We start from the raw sequence: 22,635 nt of genomic DNA, 5'->3' as shown, positions 1-22,635 counted from the left end.
GCGAGCTTACAAGAACAGAGTGGATCAGCAAACACACTCTGCCCTTAGAAGGAATCGCTATGTTATCAGCTAGCCAAGGGCATGTTGAAGTTTTATCCATGAACAGAGTCCAAGGTGAACAGTAAGCCATCCAATCTGCACCGTGCACAGAAACTTCAACCTTACTCTCTCTTGTTTGCAGGAGTTGAAGTTGATTGGACTGGATATTCCTCACTTTGCTGCAGATCTGCCGCTGAACCGATGTAAAAACCGCTACACAAACATCCTGCCGTGTAAGCTGGCCACTAGCCCTGATCCCAGCCCCGTCTTTTAAAGGTCAAAGCTTTGTCACTGCAGCTTAATCAGTCTCGCTCTTTCCCAGCCAGACTCAGGTGTGGTCTGAACCGCAGGGCCAGCGCTGAGGCTTCCTGGACCTGGCAGGTGCACTGGTCTTACTCAGTGGAGGGGGGACATTCATGACACTGCTTTCACACAAACTGCATCTGAGCATTGGACTCTCCCTCCCACTAGACAAATGACTCTAGTCAGCTAATGACTGCTAAGGAAGGGAGAACTGGACTCCCCAGGGGAGAGCTCCCTGTTTACCCAGTTCCAAGTGGTCAGTGCTGAACTTGTTTTCATCTAAGCAAAACTAAATAAACCGAGCAGGTTGTACTAACATATTTATTTAGCTAACAGTAATAATCAAAGAAAAAGAGCCCATGAATTTGAAAGGGAGTCCAGTGGACACCTGGTTACTCTCAAGAACCAGAGATTTTCTTTATGAAACTCAACACCACAGAGAGTAAAAATACATCAATAAAGAAAGGTTTGAAAAAGAAGTTAGCAGTATAAACTAGAATAAGTTAAAGGAAAAGAGGGGGGAGACATAACCATGACAAAAAGCCGAAGTCAAAGAGGCCAACAATAAGACTATAACACACAAGAAAGGGTAACCTGGGATTGGGGCTGAGGAGAGATAGCAGGAGAACACCACAAGTCTAGGGAGTCTAAAGACACTGTGAGGACTCTAGTTAACAACACTGTGTGGAACACCAACAGTTTTACAATGGAGTAGCCTTTACACACTTTTCCACACAAAGAATAACAATATGAGATGGCAGATATGCTTAACTCTAGTAGTCATTTCTTAATATGCAGACAGGTGAACACACACAAGCACACACACACACACACACACACACACACAAGCATTCTCCTTAAACATTAAATTTCATGTCTAGCAACAAAAAAATTAAACTAATATGTATAATAGTAATTTCAAAAGGCCCATGTGACTTCCGTTCTCTGGGTAAATTAGTGGATCCTTTGGCTGTCGCTGCATGAGAAGGGAATCATAAATTTCTATTAACACACGATGGCATTCCATATGGTCACAAAGACATTGCAGTTCCTGCCTGAGGCACTTGCAGATGACTTTTCCAGAGATGGAAGAGCTGAGGATGTAGGTACTGGCTGGAAGATGGTCATGTGTTAGCAAGAAGGAGAAGCTAACACTACAGCAGGTTCCCTCCCTCCGTGGTATTTGATCTAACTTCGTATCTGATAGAGACTGTTAGAATGAGTTTTCCTTCCATTCTGAATTTATTTTAATTAATTAATTTTAAGACAGGGTTTCTCTACGAAGCCCTGGCTGTCCTGGAACTCACTCTGTAGACCAGGCTAGCCTCGAACTCAGAAATCCACCTGCCTCTGCCTCCCGAGTGCTGGGATTAAAGGCGTGCGCCACCACCATTGCCTGGCCCATTCTGATTTTTTAACGTATCTTTTCTCTTTGCTCTTCATAGATGACTTCAGCCGGGTGAGGCTAGTCTCCATGAACGAAGAGGAAGGAGCAGATTACATTAATGCCAACTATATTCCTGTAAGTAGAAGTGAAGAAACCCACTCAGCCAAAGCTCAAAACCACACAGTCCGGGCAGTGGAAGGCCATAGGGGCTAAGGGTACGTGAGACGAAGAGCTGTCCCCACCCAACAACTGAGTACCAGGAGCGTAAGCAGTTTCTGCTATTCCTGTCTCAAGTCCAGGATGCAGTGCTTCTCGTCCTTCCTAATGCTGCAACCCTTTACCTCATGTGGTGGTGACCTCACCCATAAAATCATTTCATTGCTCCATCACAACTGTAATTTTGCACCGTCATGAGTTGTAATGTAAGCATCTAACATGCAGGATATCTGATATGGAACCCCTGTGAAATGGGCATTTGAACCCCAAAGGGGTCACAACCTGCCGGTTGAGAAGTGCTGTCTGATAGAGGGAAAGGCTCACAGGGCCCTGTGAAAGACTACCAGAGAGGAAGGAAGGTCATGAAGGGCCTCTCCCCCGTGTTTAGACTCCAGAGCCCTGATTCAAAGGGCTACCGCTGCACACCTGTGCACTTAAAGCATCGGTTAAGACTGTGGTTGACATAAAAGGTGTGGACATGATTTGATAGGCTTCTACAACGTAGATCTTAAAGCCACACCAACCCATATAATCCCTCTGATTACCACTTTCATGATAAGCTGAAGGAAACGTTATATAGATGTGTGTGATCCTCTGCCAACTTCGTCATGAGCAAAACGTCAGCGGTCCTCACAGGTGTAGAACGGCCAACAGCGTTTGGCAGTGGCGGTGGCTGGGGAAGTATTGAAGCTTTCTCTCTTCTTTCAGGGATACAACTCACCCCAGGAGTATATTGCCACCCAGGGTCCACTGCCGGAAACTAGAAATGACTTCTGGAAGATGGTCCTACAACAGAAGTCCCACATCATCGTCATGCTCACTCAATGCAATGAGAAAAGAAGGGTGTGTACCTATTCGGCCCAGTGCCCGATGGCCATGGCTGCCCCGTTCACAGCCCTGGGTGTGTGTCCACTGTCAGGAAGATGACTGAAGTTGCTTAGTTTTCCCCTTCTCCATGGGGCTGCATGATTCTTTTGAAAGGAGGATCATTGCGGCCCTGTCGTGAGCACAGACTCCATCTAGTTCTTCCCTGGTTTCTCTTTTGTTTTGCTTTGTCTTTTAACAGTGCATTACTGTTGCCTCAGGTAAAATGTGACCACTACTGGCCATTCACAGAAGAACCCATTGCTTATGGGGACATCACCGTGGAGATGGTCTCTGAGGAAGAGGAGGAAGACTGGGCCAGTAGACACTTCCGGATCAACTATGTAAGTTTCCAACAGATTCAGGAAGGGTGGTCCCCATCTCTCCATCTCACCAATAAATACCACCCACACAAACCATCCTTGTGTAAGATTGTGAGCACTTCAGGCTCTGTCATGCTGCTGCCTGCAAAAGACAAAAAGATCTGCCTTTCAGTACAGTTACTATTCCTACCAAGGGTGGTTTGGATGCAATGCTGCCTTCAAAGGCCAGGAGATGAAACAAAGGCCTGCACTGGTCCACCTCAAACTTGTGCAAGGCTGTTAGCCACAACCAGAGAGGAAGGTGTTCTCATCGCTTAATCAGATAAGATGGATAGCAGGCATGGGAGGCACAGGTACATTTCAAATTAAACATTGTTTCCAAGGCTTGCTAGTTTGAATTTTGTTCTGTGAGTTTCAATCTCTTGACCTCCTTAAGTGTGGTCCCAGGCCTCTCTTAAAGTTAGATAGAGTTCCAGAAAGATCTGTTTTCCTTGCCTTGCTTATGTCTCTGTGGAAAAGTCTTTCAGCTCAGGCTGATCATGTCTGTGCTAGGCTCCAGGGTCGGGCTGCATGTCTGCCTCACCAGCAGGCTGTTCAGGAGAGGCAGAACCCAGTCCGTTATAGGAGTCGGAGCCCATGTTTCCCTGATGAGAAACAAGGGGGTCTGGGACAGATGCTATGGTTCTCAGCCTCCAGTGTGGGAGTTGGAAATGGGGGTCTGAGAGTTTGCACTCCCCCTCAGGACATTTATGTGTCAGGCAGGAAGCGAAAGACAGCCAAGGGATGGGGACCAGATCTGGGTTGGTTCTAAGTGCTGAGAGAGTACAGAGTGGCTAGAAAAGAGAAGGCCTTCTCCAGGAGAGTTAGGTGTGGCTCTTTATCATAACCCCCAACCCCAACCCCAGTAATCCTTGATGAAAGAGATGGTCCTCCTTCCTTGTTCAAACTGCTTTATTTGATGGTGAATGTGAATGCAGGGTGAACCAGGGATTAAATACCTTTTGCCGGAAGGAATGGCCAGGAAGGGAAGCTCATTGGCTAAACACGCAGGGCCTATGTATATACTTCTTTAGCATGGAGAAGTATCTCCAGGGTTTTATCTACATGACAACTGTCATGGTCTTCTCAGTGGGGTGTCATGGTTATATGTTATAGAACAGGAGTTTGGCAGGGAGCTGGCCCCATGTCTGCTGTTCTCAATTCTGAGATTCCCTGGGGTTTGGGCCTGCTCAACCTTACCAGTTCTTCTGTCTGGTGACACAGTTCACTTGCCCCACACTCCAGTGCTCATTTCAGCCACAGCCATGCCATTTTCTCTTTAAAGATAAGCATTCCATAGGATATAGTTTGTACTAGTGTAGTCCCCTTGGAACAGGCTGTCTGTTGAGAACAAAACTTCACTGGGAAGCCCTCGTGCCCTGTTCTTTCCTGCACAGAGACAGGCCTTCCTGGTGGTGCCAAGCAGGAGAGAGCATACTGACGCTTGTGGAACAGACAAATTCACCCCCTGCCTGTTTTGTAAAACCCCATCAGCTAAGAGTGGCTTCTCTGCTTTCAAATGTTGGCAGAACTGGAGATGTCGTCAGGCAGCCTGGAAGGTGCATGCCAGTGCCTGAGTTCCTTCTTCACAAAAAATGCATTGAACGGACTGGGAAAAGGTAGATAACATTTCATATGGCACTGGCCGTTCACAGGTACGGTGGCACTTACCAATCACCCAGCACTTAGGAAGCTGCGGCAGGAGCGTCGGGAGTATAAGGCTAGCCTCGATGCCACAGTGAAACCCCAACCTCCAAGAAAAAAAAATTAAAGATTGTGTCACAGGAAATATCATCTGTCGAGTATGTGAAATTCAAATTTCAGTGTTTTGTTGGATCACAGTCCACATTTGTTTAGGACTTATTATCTCTGCCTCATGGAAACCAAATGGCTGCAGTCATGGCAAATCTACTAAAAGATCTACCTGGACTTTCCAGAAAATATGTGTTGAATCTTTATGTGGACACAGATTACTCATCACAACAACAGCATACGCACGCAATTAACTACGCGCTTACTGGTATTTATAAAAAAAATGACACACACACACACCCCAAAAGAAAAGAAAAGTTTACATACACACACACACGAAGGAAGGAAGGAAGGAAGGAAGGAAGGAAGGAAGGAAGGAAGGAAGGCAAGCAAGCAAGCAAGCAAGCAAGCAGTTTTTAACTACTAGTTGTTGGCAGTAGCTTTCCCTAGGGTGTGTGAACAAATCTAGGCACACCCCAATGAGCATGTAACAGGCTGTTGCATCTGTTTCTTTCTTCTAAATTGCCCAGTTCGTCCTGTTCCCCAAGCAGGCCACTTGTCTTAGTCAGGGTTTCTATTCCTGCACAAACATCATGACCAAGAAGCAAGTTGGGGAGGAAAGGGTTTATTCAGCTTACACTTTCACATTGCTGTTCATCACTAAAGGAAGTCGAGACTGGAACTCAAGCAGGTCAGGAAGCAGGAGCTGATGGCAGAGGCCATGGAGGGATGTTCTTTACTGGCTTGCTTCCCCTGGCTTGCTCAGCCTGCTCTCTTATAGAACCAAGACTACCAGCCCAGAGATGGTCCCACCCACAAGGGGCCTTTCCCCCTTGATCACTAATTGAGAAAATGCCTTACAGCTGGATCTCATGGAGACACTTCCCCAACTGAAGCTCAATTCTCTGTGATAACTCCAGCTTGTGTCAAGTTGACACAAAACTAGCCAGTGCACCACTCAAATGAACTGTCCCTCCTTTATCTGGCTTTCCAGGTCTGAGGCTCTCAGCTCCTTCCTGCCTACCTCAAGTGCCCTGCGTGCCCCTCCATGTAAGCACACTGCCCTGACAGCTTTCTTTCTTCTTCTCTTCCTCTCACCAGATACCAACAGTTTCACCTGCAAGTGCTCTGTCTCCCAGGAATGAATGAATCAGAGAATGAGCTATTTCAAAACTAATAAACCACTATCCAAGTCAATAGATTTCCTACCAGAGGTGACATTTTACAATCTTAACACCATTTAAACTGAGTTTGCCTTCTGGGCTGTTTCTGCAAGAAACAGTGCAAACTGCTAAAGAAGAGAGAACAAATCTTTCCCAGGTTTGCATCTGGAAACAAGAAAAAAACAAAACAAAACCAAAAACAAAATAAACGTACAGAATACAATCTAGGGTCTGTTCTCATGCCTATTCCCTGTACAGGGAAGACTTACACAGATCACCTTGTGATCAATAACATGCTTCTTGTCCTTGGTCTTAAATGATTGCCCCATCCTTCAATGACAAACATGAAGTTTCAACAGCAGAAATAAAACAACAGTGTTTGCCTATAGGGCAGTTCAGGGGTTACAAGTGTCTGGTGCCCTCTTTTGGCTGTGAGCTGACAGTTTAAATTAGTCAAAAAAAAAAAAAAAAAGATCTGTATGACCCAATCTTTTCCTCTTAAGTTTTTGTTTGCACCCACCCTTCTTGCTTTGCTCCATACTGAGATGGGTAAAGTTCCCGGGTATCTTCTCAACAAGATCAAACCTGTAGATGAGAAAAATCAGAGTGAGATTTATTTAGCAGAGTGAGTACTTATTTAGTATAAGCAGGTCAGCTCAAACAGATGCGTTTTCTCATTTAAATAAGGAAAATGACTACAACACCGGCTTGCTACTTCCCAGGACATGGAGACTGCTGTGAATTGAGTAAATATCAACAACTTATCCATTCCTGTGGACTCTGAGCCTTGCTAACTACTGAAAAGCCTGTTGCCAGTTCTGTGGCCATACCTGGCAGCTGTGGGGAGACCAGAGACAGTTCTGTGGTCCTGCCTGCGAGCCATGGGGAGAGGAGGGACAACAGTCTGGTGGTCTTCCTCATTTTACATCCACTTGTACTTTTCAGATGACTGCATTTTCAGATTGGCTGCACTGGAATGTGGCCATGCAGAGATGATGTGAGGATCAGCGCGTGGACAGAGCTAACATGTTTTGTGAGCCTTTCTAGACAGACCAAGCTAGCTGATGTCTAACTTTAAATATGCAAGGTGTCAAACACCTGCTCTTCTACACCATTTATTATGCATGGATTACTTTGAACACTTTGTGCAGCCCGTGGGTGGCATACAGTGCCAAGGGGGCAATAGATATAGCTGAAGAAATGGGATTTTTCTCTATAAATCTTACTATGAATTTGCACATATTATTTATATAAAAGTCTACTTGTATAGATGCAAATTCTGCTTAAGTCTGCTCAGCTTTGCTCTTCACAATTCATTCCTCTTTGCTTCCTGAATATAAACTTGAGCTCCGGACCTTCCAAGGTTTTTGCTAGAATATTCTACCCAATGGGTGGATTGTAGGGTCTTTGCAGGCTTGAGGAATGAACCAGAGAGTTGAGAAGAGCCTGGTGTGGAAACCAGCCTCCCAGTTAATAACAAGAGACCAAATCATTCCTCTAACTCATTGGAGACGAAATGGAGTCGACCTTGAGGGATCCTTATCCTGGTGGCTATAGCTCTAGCTTAGAGAAAAATTCAGTGCACGGGCCAATATGAATAGGCTTAATATACTATCGGGGTAACCCACCCCCACACATATTGTATCAACTTGGCTATGAAGTTATGTCCCTGTTTTCTCAGTTGCTAATTGTGCCAGCAGCGCCTGCCTGGCAGGATATATAAATGTTTATCACTTCCTCCCCTGCCCAAAAAAGAAACCTAGCTGCCTGGAGAGAGGAATCTCTCCCACTATGTTTGCAAATAGCTTTTCTGTATGGGAAGGAAGTGTGGAATTTGAGGAATAAAGAACTGATGGCTGGAGCAGGGACTGACCCAGCAAACAGGCAACAACCTTATACTATATGGATGTGATGTCTCCGTGTCTATATAATCAAACCCCAAGCAGGGCCCCCAAAGTCCCACAATAATATACAAACTGACTTACCTTAGAACAAAGCGTACAAGTGACCGAGCAGATGGGAGCCAGTGCTAGTGGTGACACAGTCATTTTGATGACTGTGACCTGTCACATGCACCACCCGTCACTCTCTTCCTGTGCTTAGTGTCTGTAGGCCTGATACCAGCGGTCCTTTCTAGATACAAGAAAACTGAAGCCCAGTGAGTCTGCTTTGGACCAGGTTTCCCCATCTCAGATCTCAGAGCAGGACTTCTTCGATAAATGCCTTTCGTGGTTGTTGTTGTTTGAAAAGTGTGTTTTTGGCAAATATGCAAGGGTCAAAGGAGCGTGCCATATACAGCTGTGGATGCAGCTGGAGTCGGACCTCAGTCAGAGCCCCTGAGAATGCTGGGGGTGTGAATGCCACTGTGGAGCTGGCCAGTTCCGATGGAGAGATGGATCATTGCTCACTGGTGATGCTTTGTCACATGAATGTGACCTCTTGGGAATTTACCAGGAAAGCTTGTTGTCTAGAGGATGTCTCTGAGTGAGGGACCAGTGATTTGACTAGCAGGGAAAGTGCTAGGCTGGGCTGGCAGAGAACTCTAAGTAGAACAGCAGTAGTAGCTTCCAAAATTTTACTGGCCAGGGCTGAGACAGCTCATAACTGGCAGAGTCAGGGTGCCAACCCGAGTCCGCATAAGCAGACTACTACTGCTACTGATGGTAACAGATAGAGGTTAACCTATGTGTCCACCTCTTGTGGCTTCATACAGCTACAATTAACCTTTTCCCTTGGGACCTGGTCAGGACCAGGGAGGTGCTCAGAGCTCAGAAGAGATGGGTAATGAAAGGGAGGTCCCTTTAGCATCCCCTTGGTCTCCAACGGTGGCTCTGGTCAAGCTAAGTGCAGATGGGGTGACTAATGTGTGAGCTTTGGCATTTCTTGCCCACAGGCGGATGAAGCGCAGGACGTGATGCATTTTAACTACACAGCCTGGCCCGATCACGGCGTGCCTCCAGCAAATGCCGCGGAGAGCATCCTGCAGTTTGTGTTCACGGTGCGACAGCAAGCTGCCAAGAGCAAAGGGCCCATGATCATCCACTGCAGGTACCCTCAGCTGCCATTCTCTGTTCACTACCTTTCCTACCGCTGTGGCAAAAATACCCGAGAATAGCTCCTTTAGGAAAATTGGCTGAGCTCAAGGGTTTAGTCTGCCTTGGTAGGACATCAGGGTGGTAAGGGCTTAAGGCAGCCACGTCATGAAGCAGAGAGAGGTGAATACTGGTGGCGCCCAGCATTCTTTTTTATTCATGCAAAGGCTACAGCCCATGTAGACGTGCCTTCAGGTCACCCCAGTCAACCTGTCTAGAAACGCCCTCGCAGGCATGCCAGGGGGTTGTCTCCAAGGCAAGTCTGGATCTTTGACAGTATTAGCCATCATAAGAAACATGGGTTTTTTTTACCCCCATCAAACCTTGATCAGATTCAATCAAAAATTATTATTTTAAAATACGAACTTAGTTGCTGTTTTGCTGTAAACACCGCCTACACTTACCATTTAGTTATTTCATAACTCTACCCTGTAGAATTTTTTTTTCAATTTGCTCTTTTTGAGACAGAATCTTACTTTGTAATCCTGTCTGGCCTTGAACTCACTCTTTAGCCCAGGCTGGCCATAAACTTGCAGTGATTCTCCTGCCTCAGCTTTCTGAGTTGCAGGGATTGTAGGCATGAGCCACTACGACGAGCTTAAAATATTATTGTCCCAGTTTTAAAAGCAAAAGGACAGGAGAGAAATACAAAGATTTTCAAAGGTTAATTCAACTAGAGCACAGAGAAATTAAGATTCTAATCTAGACGCACGGGTCCTCAAAGGTCAGTGTCTTAGTCAGGGTTTCTATTCCTGCACAAACATCATTACCAAGAAGCAGTTTGGGGAGGAAAGGGTTTATTCAGCTTACACTTCCATACTGCTGTTCATCACCAAGGAAGTCAGGACAGGAACTCAAGCAGGTCAGGAAGCAGGAGCTGATGCAGAGGCCATGGAGGGATGTTCCTTACTGGCTTGCTTCCCCTGGCTTGCTCAGTCTGCTATCTTATAGAACCCAAGACTACCAGCCCAGAGATGGTCCCACCCACAAGGGGCCTTTCCCCCTTGATCACTAATTGAGGAAATACCTTACAGCTGGATCTCATGGAGGCATTTCCCCAACTGAAGCTCCTTTCTCTGTGATAATGCCAGCTGTGTCAAGTTGACACAAAACTAGCCAGTACAATTGACCCCTTGTCAACTTGACACACAAACACATCACTAGTAAGCCTCAATCCTTAATTTCTTATTCATCCCCAAGATCTAAATAACTTTAAACGTCCCACAGTCTTTACATATTCTTAAACTTTCAATCTCTTTAAAATATCCATCTCTTTTAAAATCCAAAGTCTTTTTAGAATTAAAAATCTCTTAACTGTGGGCTCCACTAAATAGTTTCTTTCTTCAAGAGGGAAAATACCAGGGCACAGTCACAATCAAAAGCAAAAATCAATCTCCAACCGTCCAATGTCTGGGATCCAACTCACGATCTTCTGGGCTCCTCCAAGGGCTTGGGTCACTTCTCCAGCCATGCCCTTTGTAGCACACACGTCATCCTCTAGGCTCCAGATGCCTGTACTCCACTGCTGCTGCTTTTGGTGGTCATCTCATGGTACTGGCATCTCCAAAACACTGCATGACCTCTTCAGTCCTGAGCCGTCAATTGCAACTGAGGCTGCACCTTCACCAATGGCCTTCCATGGCCTCTCACAGTGCTGAGCCTCAGCTGCTCTGTGTGACCCCTTCATGCCTTCAAAACCAGTACCACCTGGGTGACTCTTACACATTACCAAGTCCAGCCACAGCACAAGGTAAAACCTTGGTTATCTCTGGAACACAGCCTCTGTGCTTTCAGAAAACACTTCCCAGAAGATGTCACCTCAATGATGCTGGTCTCTTCTTAATCACCGCTAATTTCTTAGCTCCAGCTAACCAGCATCAATAGTCCCAGTAATGCAAAGTTTTTGCTTTAGTAGTTCTGGTATCTTGTTAATCACAGCTGATTCTTCAGCCCCAGCTAACCAGAACCACAGAATCTTCACAACCAAAGTAACAATGGCCCTGAAAAGAGTCTTTAATTTTCCCTCTGAAATTTCACAAGCCAGGCCTCCATCTTCTGCACTGTTTTCAACATTATCTTCCAAGCTCCTACACAACATCTGACAGAGCTCTTAACACCGAATGGATTTTCTATCCCAAAGTTCCAAAGTCCTTCCACAATCCTCCCCCAAAACATAGCCAGGTTGTCACAGGAATACCCCACTCTGCTGGTACCAATTTGTCTTAGTCAGGGTTTCTATTCCTGCACAAACATCATGACCAAGAAGCAAGATGAAGAGGAAAGGGTTTATTCAGCTTACACTTCCATACTGCTGTTCATCACCAAAGGAAGTCAGGACTGGAACTCAAGCAGGTCAGGAAGCAGGAGCTGATGCAGAGGCCATGGAGGGATGTTCCTTACTGGCTTGCTTCCCCTGGCTTGCTCAGTCTGCTATCTTATAGAACCCAAGACTACCAGCCCAGAGATGGTCCCACCCACAAGGGGCCTTTCCCCCTTGATCACTAATTGAGAAAATGCCTTATAGCTGGATCTCATGGAGGCATTTCCTCAACTGAAGCTCCTTTCTCTGTGATAACTCCAGCTTGTGTCAAGTTGACACAAAACTAGCTAGTACAGTGAGGTACCATGTGACATCACCACTGAAATCCAGAGTAGATACTGCATGATAAATACAAGGTCGATTCTGCAAAGCTTCTTATGGCTCAAAACAGTTCAAATGGACTTAAGAGAAGGCAGATGGTAAGAAAATATAAAAGTATTTGGTGTATTAGATAAATGTGGTTGCTCTTCAAAAACTCTTCTGGGAATTCAGAACCTAAAGTCAAACAGGACAAATGACTTATAACATTATTTTAAATCATAATTCATATGAACTCCTTCTGGGAAGTGTTTCCTCTGAAGTAAAACTTGCCTTCCCACAAATGATCACAAAATGCACCCAGTGACAAGATGTCAGAAAATGGTTATATAGGCTCAAAACTTTTGGATGCGAATCAGAGGTAGACATGGAGGGACGGATGTTAGGGAACACATCCGCAACTATCCCGTCCTGAACAAGTACCTTTCAATTATGGGAGCTAGCACCTTGTCTTGGTGAGCTAAAATGTTGATCCTGTGGTTTTGTGTGTGTGTATGTGTGTGTGTGTTCTGGTGAGTTATATAAATATGTGTGCATTATATATGTGCATGTATGTATGTGTGTACACATATGTGTGTGAATGTACAAGTGTATTTATTGTGTGCACACATATGTGTTCACACTGCATGTGTGTGTGCACATTGAGGACCAGCCGTGCTTGTGAGCTGCTAAGTTGCTCTTGAAGGAGCAGGTCCTCCTCATCCGCCCACATGAGACCCCTGCGGTTTCAAAGCATGTTGTTGGAAATGAGATTATTCTCAAAACAGCCCTCTGAAAATAAAGCTGCTTGCACCTGTGGGGTCAAGCTCACACAGTCCTTTCTCAGCTGGCAGCAGGTGCCCTGCGGGATGTGACTTTACAAGGGCACGCTTGGTGGCAGATCATTTTATCTGAGAAGCCCCAGGAGAGAAGAGTTATCTAATAGAAAAAGCAAATTGGGCTCTGAACTCAAAGGCTTTTAGTTTGGGATTTTCTTCTTCTTCTTCTTCTTCTTCTTCTTCTTCTTCTTCTTCTTCTTCTTCTTCTTCTTCTTCTTCTAGCAAATTCCACATCTAAATTGGCTCAACTGTCTCTTTACCCAAAATGTCAGTGTAATTTAAAGTTCGAAGCCCTTTGGCTCTGCGGATGATTGGCAGAAAGGCAGAGGTAGACATGGAGGGACGGATGTTAGGGAACTCTCTGACTTTAACACAGAGAACAGGAAACTTTGGGGAGTTGGCAATACCAGTCCTTATCTATCCACACCCTTAACACTGGAGCTCAGGCACTGGATGAGAAGAGTTCCATCTCAAGGTAGTCATTTAAAAGATCGCTGGGAGATTCGTGCACATTCATGGCGGGGTCAGTAGAGGCACGTGTCCTCCATGGCTGTGTGAGAGGGTGAGTTGACTGTGTACAAATGTTCAAGGCTCCAGAGCTGGAGTTAGGCAGTGGGGTTGTCAACTAAACCTTGGAGCTGGGTTGAGCTGGGTTCCAGGAATAGCGCGCGCGCGCGCGTGTGTGTGTGTGTGTGTGTGTGTGTGTGTGTGTGTCTACCCCTGAGACAGGAGGCTGTTAATATGCATCCCTGCCTAAAGGAGAGCATGAACCATCTCCTCCTTGGGCTGCTCAGTGTACGGTCTTCACTTTCCTCCAAAAACAGCGAGCTCAGGGCAGAAATGGTGCAAAGCCTTACCTCTATAGAGAATGAACACTGATGTTGTGATGGTAAAAAATGTGGCCTCTAAGCAGCGCCAGCCACCTCAGCATCCTCAGGACCCAGCTAAGTGCCAGGCACTGTGGGAGAACAGGTTCCCCCTTTCATTGCTGTCTGTCTGCTTTAGAGATCTCCAGTTGGTTTCCAGCAGCGCAGAAGCCCAGTGAGACTTATGTGTCATCTGAACCTTCTTTTGCAGTGCGGGTGTGGGACGGACAGGAACCTTCATTGCCCTGGACAGGCTCCTGCAACACATTCGAGATCATGAATTTGTGGACATCTTAGGGCTGGTGTCAGAGATGCGCTCATACCGAATGTCAATGGTACAGACAGAGGTAGGAACAGCATCGATGTGTACGCTTAAGTTTGCTCTTGATGGAAAGCATCCTATTACCCAACTTTTGGTTTTAATCGGGCTGTCTCAGTGTCTTTACACCTGTCTTTCCCATTTTCTCGCTGTGCATATTTGAAACAACCCCATTCCAAATGAATAGGTAGCAAGCTCTCAAAAGGCCGTGGTGTAAATAGTGACGCTGCTTGGCTGGCTTCATCTGCCTTCTAGGAATATGGAGCACATGGGCGTGTCTGAAATAGAACAAACCCCCTCTTGAGCAGTATGGCGCCCGCTGACGGTAGCCGTCAGTCTGGGTAAGGAAGACTGTAGGACAGTTGTGGTTTGATTTCTACTTGAGATGACAGACTGGTCAGTAAGTTTGTCACTGGGATGGTTCCTCCATGTGACTCTGTCTTCACTCCCTTCTGATAATAACCCTTGGTTGGATTTGTGAACTCTCTCTAGGCTTTAAGGATTGCCAGCCCCCAATCCACCGCCCCTGCACTATTACTTAAACCAATGGTTCCCAATCTTTAGGTTGCAGCCCATCTGGGGGTTATAGATTAGATGTCAGGCATATCAGATATTTCTATTACATGTCGTAACAGCAGCAAAATTACAGTTATGAAGTAGCAATGAACTAATTTTTATGATTGGGGGTCACCACAACAGGAGGAATGTATTACAGGGTCACAGCATTGGGAAAGTTGAGAACCAATGCCTTAAATGAACGGGTGGTGTATCCCAGAATCCCCCAGTCTTATTAACCAGTGTCCCCTCTTTGCCTTCTCTTCTCCTAAATCCTTCTTTCCCTTGAGGCTTTAGAATGTGCTCAGCCTGGAAGGACAGCTCCAGGCAGCCTTGTGCTGCCCCGCAGCAACAGCCAGAGTACACCTGTGTGACTGCCAAAACCCAAGTACACTGGCTTTTCTATAATCCAGACCACTGGGCTATTAGGTACTCCCTGGCCTCAAGGGCACAATAGAGCTTTTCCTGGAGAAGCGTTGGGGTGGGGGAGAGGGTGGAATCTTCTGGACTAGAACAACGCCAGGCCTGACTTCTCTCTGCTTTAATGCCTGTTCTTTCTCCTGCAGCTTCGTCCAAGAACCACTAGATGTCAGTATAACTCAAATAGCCTGGAGGGTAATGGCAGAGTCTCTCCAATATGGACTTCTTACTCTTTGGTTTCCCACCCCAACTCACCCCCATCACCACAGGCAGAGCCATTCAAACGTATTCATTGCCAAGCTGTTCCCAGGTCACGGTAGTTTAGCAAACGTCTGAATGACAGTTAGGAAGCATATCTAGGCAGGATGTTGTCCCGCTAGGAGAAGCTTCCTTTTGCAATAGATGGCAACTCACATGGAGACACACAACTGGTAAGGCTGCAGAAAACAAGAGACTACAGAGTGGCCTGCCATAACGGGAGTTATTATAGCCACACCCCTTCCTTTAGAGGCTCAGGGAGCATCCCGAAAGAGGGGGCAGAAAGATCACAAGAGGCAGACACAGCAGATCACACTAAGTCAGCACTGTTTTCTGACCGCAGCAGAGCCCTTGCAGATATGAACTTATAGCTGTAGTGACAGCGTGCTCAAACCCTGAGTGAGATCAAGCCGGGCAAAATCCCAGCACGGATATGGGGAGGTGGGCATTGGGGTGCTATGGACAACCTTTTGGGAGAGGCAGGCAGTTTTCTACAGGGATGCAGGGCTTAGGGAACTACCCACAATCCTGTAGATGTTCCATATCTATGCACATATAGACAACATTAAGTATACTCAGTGGGTCTGAAAAAAACAAACAAACAAACAAAAACAAAACAGAGCATGTGACATCAGAAGTGGGAGGTGCTGGCGGGGATAAGGGAGAGATGTCATGGGAGGGAATGAGGGCTGGATTTCAGCCTGAAATTTTGGTTATTTACTTCCATAAACACATATTCTGATATGCAATAAAACTATCTCCGTTACATTTATATGTAATAGACACTTTAAAAAACATATTCTTACATGATAACAGTTCATAACCTATGGGTCCATTACTCCTTTGGCTGTTGAACTACCCTTTCGCAGGATTCGCCGAAGACCATCAGAAAACACCATGCTTACATTACAATTCATAACAGTAGCAAACTTACAGTTATGAAGTAGCAACAAAAATAATTTTACGGTTGGGGGTCATCCCAACATGAGGGATTGTATTAAAGGGTCCCAGCGTTAGGAAGGTTGAGAACCTGCTTTGTGGTGTGTGTAAATCCCCACACTTCAAAGCACGTCTTGTTCTAAGCATCGTGTTTGATGAATTATGTGACTTGTCCCCTTAATTGATACCTCTTTATAACTTTGTAGATGTTGACTGTAGGCTGGTTACCTTTGATTTTTCACAACCACAGAATCCTTGTCCGTTTCTGAGAACTTTGTGCACACGGCTCCTCTGGCTCCCCCGCAGCCTCCATGCTTGTCTGCAGAGTGATAATCTCAGAGAGTAGACCAGCCCCTGGGGCTTCCTGCACGGTCGGGGCTCTGCTTTGTCTCTCCCATATTTTTGGCCCCAGTTTTAATCATCCGGCTTCCTTCTTTACAGCAACATTTCTGGCTGACTTCTCCATGAAAACAGTCTTTTGAAAGGCCACTATTCCCTCCAGGAACTTGCTGGGAGATCCAAGGGTCTCTCAGCTTCCTCCCTTTCCCAACTCCCCAGCTTTACCCTTGAGTTCCCTCAGGAGTCCTGAATGGACACCTTCCCAGTTGTTTATTTATGTCTGCTTTATCGGTTGTATCTAGAACGTCTTGTTCACTTGCCTTATTTTTCCTTGTTTCTGTGTGCTCCCTGGTCCAACCTGAATTTTCCAACACAAGTTCTTTTATCTCATGTTTGTCCTTCAACCCACCCACATTCAAATCCCGCTGCCTGCTAATTTACTTAGTTAATAAGTAAGGACTAAAGAATGAAATGATTTCTTTTCTACCACTTGTCAATCAAACGTGACAATCAAGAGGACAAAATCAGTTTCCAGCGGAGAGCTGGTCTTTATCTACTTAACCCCGGAGCTGAATAGCGTCTTTCTCCTCATTTTTGGTTGATAATTCTCCACACGCCTACCTCCTGGACTCCATCATACCTTGCTATCCCCTGAAATAGCCAAAGTGACTAATTCAAGTAGCCTTGTCCTCAGGGTTCGCCCCAGGATCGTTGCGATCTGCATGGGCAGCCCATGTGGTGCTGCCCTTCCTCAACCAGTCAACCACACTTCAGGGCTTCTCCATCCTTTCAGAGAAAGGATGAAAACAGAGAGCCTGAGCCTGGGAGGAGGCGAGAGCCTCAGCTCTGGGGCTTTCCAAGTCATGTCACCTCTTCAGAGCCTCCACTTCTCCTCTCTAAAATGGGATTCACAGGTGCCATGTGTCGCCATAAGGAATGCAGGGCCTAAGCTGACAGGATCCATAAAGGTACTTGGAACCCATAGCCTGCCCCCTACAGATGGCTCGGACCCCTCCCGCTCCCGAGCACTGCTCTATTCTTAGCAAACATTTTGCTTGGTTTTCCTTCGATCGCCTCTCTGGAGGTCAGCTGAGGGTTCGCTTCGAACAGATTGTCCTCGCCGTGGGCAGCGTGGCTTTCGCCAGGTCCCACAGAGGGGACTATAGATAGCCTTGTGCTTACTTGTCCTATCTGTGTGGCCCTTCACTGTCCTCATTGGGTTGTTTTGGTTTTGTTTGTTTGTTTGTTTGTTTGTTTGGCTTGGTTTGGAGTTTGGGTTTTTTAATTAGCGTATGCAAATTATATGTAATAATTAGATGAATATACAGAATACTGAGCTTCATCCTGCATCTGTAGACATGTATATAATGTATTTTGAACACATTTACCTACCCCCATTACTCTCTTTCCCACTCCCATTGGACTCCTTCCTTCCCCATCAGTCTTCGTTCAGCTTTCCCTCTCCCTGTGTGCACACGACCCAGTGAGTCTCCCAGTGTGCACACGGCCCAGTGAGTCTCCCTGTGTGCACACGGCCCAGTGAGTCTCCCTGTGTGCACACGGCCCAGTGAGTCTCCCTGTGTGCACACGGCCCAGTGAGTCTAGTTGCAGTGCTTTAAAGAGCACGGATGTGCCATCATTCACAGGGGTGTGGACAAATCACCTGTTGGCAACACCAATGAAGATGTGCCCTGCTCAGTTTCGGTTTTGACACGAAGTTTGGCCACTGGGCAGCCTCGGAGCACGAGTCTATTTCCAGCATTCTCGTGAGCCCAGAACTAGTGGGTTGATGTATGAGGTCCACCATGGCTGGCGCAGTGCAGTGAGATGTAATCCTAGCATATGGGACGGTGTTTTCTCCAGAGCTTACTGAGAACACAGAGCTGAGGTTCCGACCAGTTGTGGCTCGAAGCGTTTGCTTTTATTCTTCTTATTATTATGTGAAGCTGTTTGCACAAGGCTGTCTAAAATCCTGTGGACATCTTGGCTGCACTTTATTCAGGGGTAACAGTTAATTGTACCACCTATAATAAAACAGTTGGGGTAAAGGAGAAAAAACATGAAATTAACCTGTTTCATGGCACAGAGAAAACCAGCTTTAATGTCTGGGGGATTTTTATCTCAGCCTTCAGCTGTGCACAGCTGCTCAAGTACATGTTCATGTGCACTTGTGTGCTACACACACACACAAACACACATACATACACACACATACATACACACACACACATTCCACACACACACACACATACACACACACACACATACCACACACACACACACACATGTTTCTGCAACACTGAATTTTCACATAGTACATACTTTAGCTAGGGTTTTAGTGCTGTGAACAGACACCATAACCAAGCCAACTCTTATAAAGGACAACATATATTTGGGGCTGACTTAAAGATTCAGAGGTTCAGTCCATTATCACCAAGGCAGGAACATGGCAGCATCCAGGCAGGCATGGTGCAGGTGGAACTCAGAGTTCTACATCTTCATCTGAAGGCTGCTAGTGGAAGACTGACTTCCAGGAAGCTAAGATAAGGGTCTTAAGCCCACACCCACAGTGACACACCTACCCCAACAAGGCCACACCTACTCCAACAGGGCCACACCTCCTAATCATGACACTCTCTGGGCCAAGCATATGCAAACCATCATAGCAAATTAATATGCAAAATATTCTAATGATAAGCTACAAACTACCCAAAACTTTCACATTTCATCTCAGAGATTGCTTCTTTATAGTTTTCTCATGGGTGGCGCATTAAACATTTCCCACACTCCCTGCTGTCTGTGTCTGTTTCCATGCCTTCTCTATTGGAGCCCTGACTTTGATTTTCGCTACTTTATACTTTATCTGTGTCCACACCGTTTGTTAATTTTATGTCCCCAACAATAAGTAATAATCGCTACCTTACTATGCCCCAAATTATCACTGGATCTTCTTCTCCCCTTCTTCTTTATCTGTGCTCAGTTCATAAATGAATCCCCCCCCCCATTTCAGCTTACATTTTTTTCCACCCCTCAGCCTTTATTTATCCTCTGAGACATGGTCTCCTGGTGCAGCCCAGGCTGCACTCTGGTTCCTCTGCCTCAGCCTCCTCCCCCACTGCCATGCCACCAAACTACTTGGCCACTATTTGCATATGTTTTAAAATTCCCTATATTTGCTTCAAAAACCACTTAACAACCATAAGTTGTTACGAGTTAGGGACGGAAGACGTTTCCTGCCCCCCACCCCGGGGTGGTTTGTAGGGTGGTTATTTATTTATCTATTTGTTGGTGCTCCTGGTTTATGAAGCCTTTCAGCAAAACCAACTCCTTGGCTCTGTGGAGCAACTCTGAAAGCATCTCCCTTCCCGCGTACTTCTTCTGCCTTTTTACCATTTTTTATTTAGAGGAACTTGAAATTTGACTTGTATTTTTTCTACTGCTTATAATTTTAGGATCTCTTTTTCTTTTATCATTAGGAAGGAATTAGCCCATCTTTTCCTTCCCATTTTTTTTGTTATTTTATTTATATTTTGGGAGTTTCTGTCAACGTCTGACGAGGTGGGAAGTTTTTAGCTTTCCAAATTGGCCAAGTTGCATATCCGCTGCCTTCAGGACTGTGAAGTGATGATCGATACTGCACAGCAACGTCGCCTTGGAAAGCTGGGGGCTGAATTGCTCCTTAATTAATTAATTGTTCCTTAAGGTTATTATCGTCATCAGAAAGGAGAATGGCAACCATGGGAGGGGACACTGTTCACTGTGGTGACTAATTACCATCTCTCAGGGAGTATCAGATACCACAGTTTACACCTTACATCCACACATTATTCGTTGTATCTTAATAGAGCGAGAGAAAGAATAGTAAAGATATTCTGCTGTATGGGCCATTGGAGGGTAAAGGACTTGCTGCACAGGCATAATGATCTCAGTGTGGGACCCTAGCACTCACACTAAAAGCCGGGTATCAGAACACTGGACTATATTCCTAGTGCCAGAAGGAGGAGGGGACAAAAGGAGCCTTGGAGCTGGCTGGTTAGCTGGTCTTGCCAAACCTGCAAGTACCATCCTCCGTGAGGGAGCTTGTGCCACAAAAATATGGGGGAGAGAATGATAAAAGAAGCTATTTGATTTTACCCCTCTGGCCTCTGCACACATATCCACATCATGCACACACATGGGCATGTACACAGACATATGCACACACGCCCAGACACGGATAAGGGATATTGTTATGAGAGTTCTAAGGAATGATGTTCTAAGAGTTATCACTCTTAGAACAAATACCTCTGAAGCGCAAGCTCCTGGGTTTTAGTATTGTATGACTGCCTCTGTGAAGACGTGAAGGTGGTTTCCTTCTGCATCAGATGCTGATCATCATGCCGTTGAGTTGATTCTTCCTCTTCACGCGTGCTCCGCTCTGAGGCCTATCTGTGCTCTGTCCTAGGAGCAGTACATTTTTATCCATCAGTGTGTGCAGCTGATGTGGCTGAGGAAGAAGCAACAGTTCTGCATCAGTGATGTCATCTACGAGAACGTCAGCAAGTCCTAGCTCAGAATCTGGAGCGGTGAGTAGAGAGGATCTTAGCATAAAAGGACTTGTATAGACTCTCACTTCATGTCCCCTTTTCTGCCCAAGTCTGAGGCACACAGAGGTGGCCGTATTCAAGTATGTGAATACTTGAATACAAGCTGGAAGGATGCGGCATGAGGAAAGATAAGAGACAAATGTATACTTGAAGAGAAAGTATTCAGGGTCATAGAAAGGACGAGTCCCCAAAAGAGACAGATAAACTCAAGCCCCCAAGAGTTGGAGTTGTGGGGCTCAGTATAGTCTGAACCAGAGGTGGGAGGAGATGGTTAACACACCAGGATGCTAACTGTGTTTCTCTCATGCACAGGTGAGGACATGATACCTGCGCATCCTCCCTTGCTTCCAGAGGTTTTATAGGGGCTTTTTGTCACTTTGCTAAATCGAGTCCCTGCTGTGCAGTATGTGGACGACAAGGAGGGGATTTACCTCCTAGAACCGAGAAGACCTTAAGGAGCCTACAGTATCGTTTGGAGTCTTTTCACTTCTAGATGTTTGATGGACCAAATTCACTAGGATTCCAGAAAGGTCACCATGCTCCTCGAGGGGCAGGAAGCGCAATACTTCCTGATGACTCAGTTGGCTCTTTGCTGCTCGGGCTGGGTTGATTTTTTTAAGTGCAATAATTTCTGTATAATTGTGATTTTTACATTCACAATTCAGAATGTTGAATTGGTATCTGCCCACACCATCGATCAGTGCCACAGCCTTGGAAAGAACCAACATCATTACGGAGTTTTATCTCATCCCTGGAAAGGCATGGCTACACAGGAAGACGTGGTGATGAATCTCCTTCAAAGAAACTGAGCGAGGGTGGGTGCCTCTCGCTCCAACCTTGAAACTACGGGTCAGGAGTAGGCAGGCAGAGAGGGAAGAGAGCGGTTCTACTCACCCATCAGCCAGCTTATCTTTTCCTATTTCAAATATGAAAACCTGTGTTTCAAAGTAGAGTAGGAAAAACATTACATGTCTGACTTGTCATAGTGGGTTTCTTCCTTGTTGACAGTTGGGAGTTTCTTCCATGGCTCTTTTGAACTAATGTCATGGTCCTTTTCGAACAGCCAGAGCTGATTCAACAGTTTTGAGTCTGACTCTGAACTCTGAGATATCTTGGTGCCTAGCCTTCACGTTTATTTTTCTCTCTGTCCACCTGTGTACACAAAAACAGTTTCTCCAAGAGCTATAGGCTGTAAAAATGCACTTTCTTTCCCCACCCAGAGGAGCTGGGAATTCAGAAGTCACGACAACAACAAACTCAGCATGTAAGGACAGTTATTGGACACCATCCCTTAAGAATACTGTTGAGCATCTCTATGGATTCCGACAGGAGATTCTCTGGGTCTTCTTTGCATTTCTGTTGTCAGAGTCATTTTAACCTGTGTAGTTAGTGGCATTATATTCTTTGGATTTTGTATGATTAAAGTACATGATTGTGTGTTGTGACCATGAAAGTTGTTGAAATGAACATCAATGCTGTCGTGGGAATCTGGTATTTTGTGCTACTTTATAAGATCAGAGGAGGTGATGGTCTAGACCAGTGGTTCTCTGTTGTGGGAAATATTTAAAAAAGAAGAAGAAGAAGCGGCACATTCCAGCCTTGGCGGCCTGGCTGGCCATGCACTAGCCAACCTGTTTTTATCTCATGGAGACTCTGACTCAGAACTCCATAAACTCTCCACCCAGCTTGCTAGGTTCCCACTGGAGGGTTGTTACGATG

The 22,635-nt window shown here is 45.8% G+C and overlaps 1 protein-coding gene across 2 annotated transcripts in view; it reads left to right on the top strand.

Moving 5' to 3' along the window:
* Nucleotides 1-22,401, top strand: part of Ptpro (protein tyrosine phosphatase receptor type O) — a 219,663-nt gene extending 197,262 nt beyond the window's left edge. For both annotated transcript variants that reach the window (XM_021164482.2, XM_021164481.3), the window contains 8 exons: nt 182-272; nt 1,788-1,864; nt 2,654-2,788; nt 3,031-3,153; nt 8,980-9,134; nt 13,712-13,847; nt 20,775-20,895; nt 21,229-22,401. In XM_021164482.2, coding sequence (XP_021020141.1) covers nt 182-272; nt 1,788-1,864; nt 2,654-2,788; nt 3,031-3,153; nt 8,980-9,134; nt 13,712-13,847; nt 20,775-20,879 — 822 coding nt within the window. In that variant the 3' untranslated portion in view covers nt 20,880-20,895; nt 21,229-22,401. The remainder of the gene's footprint in view (nt 1-181; nt 273-1,787; nt 1,865-2,653; nt 2,789-3,030; nt 3,154-8,979; nt 9,135-13,711; nt 13,848-20,774; nt 20,896-21,228) is intronic.
* The last annotated feature ends 234 nt before the right edge of the window (nt 22,402-22,635 follow it).

The sequence above is a fragment of the Mus caroli genome, unplaced genomic scaffold (assembly GCF_978045245.1).
Source record: "Mus caroli unplaced genomic scaffold, Mus_caroli_1 scaffold_7, whole genome shotgun sequence".
Classification (NCBI taxonomy): domain Eukaryota; kingdom Metazoa; phylum Chordata; class Mammalia; order Rodentia; family Muridae; genus Mus; species Mus caroli.
The sequence above is the reverse complement of the archived record's forward strand: the minus strand, read 5'-3'. Positions and strand labels throughout refer to the sequence as shown.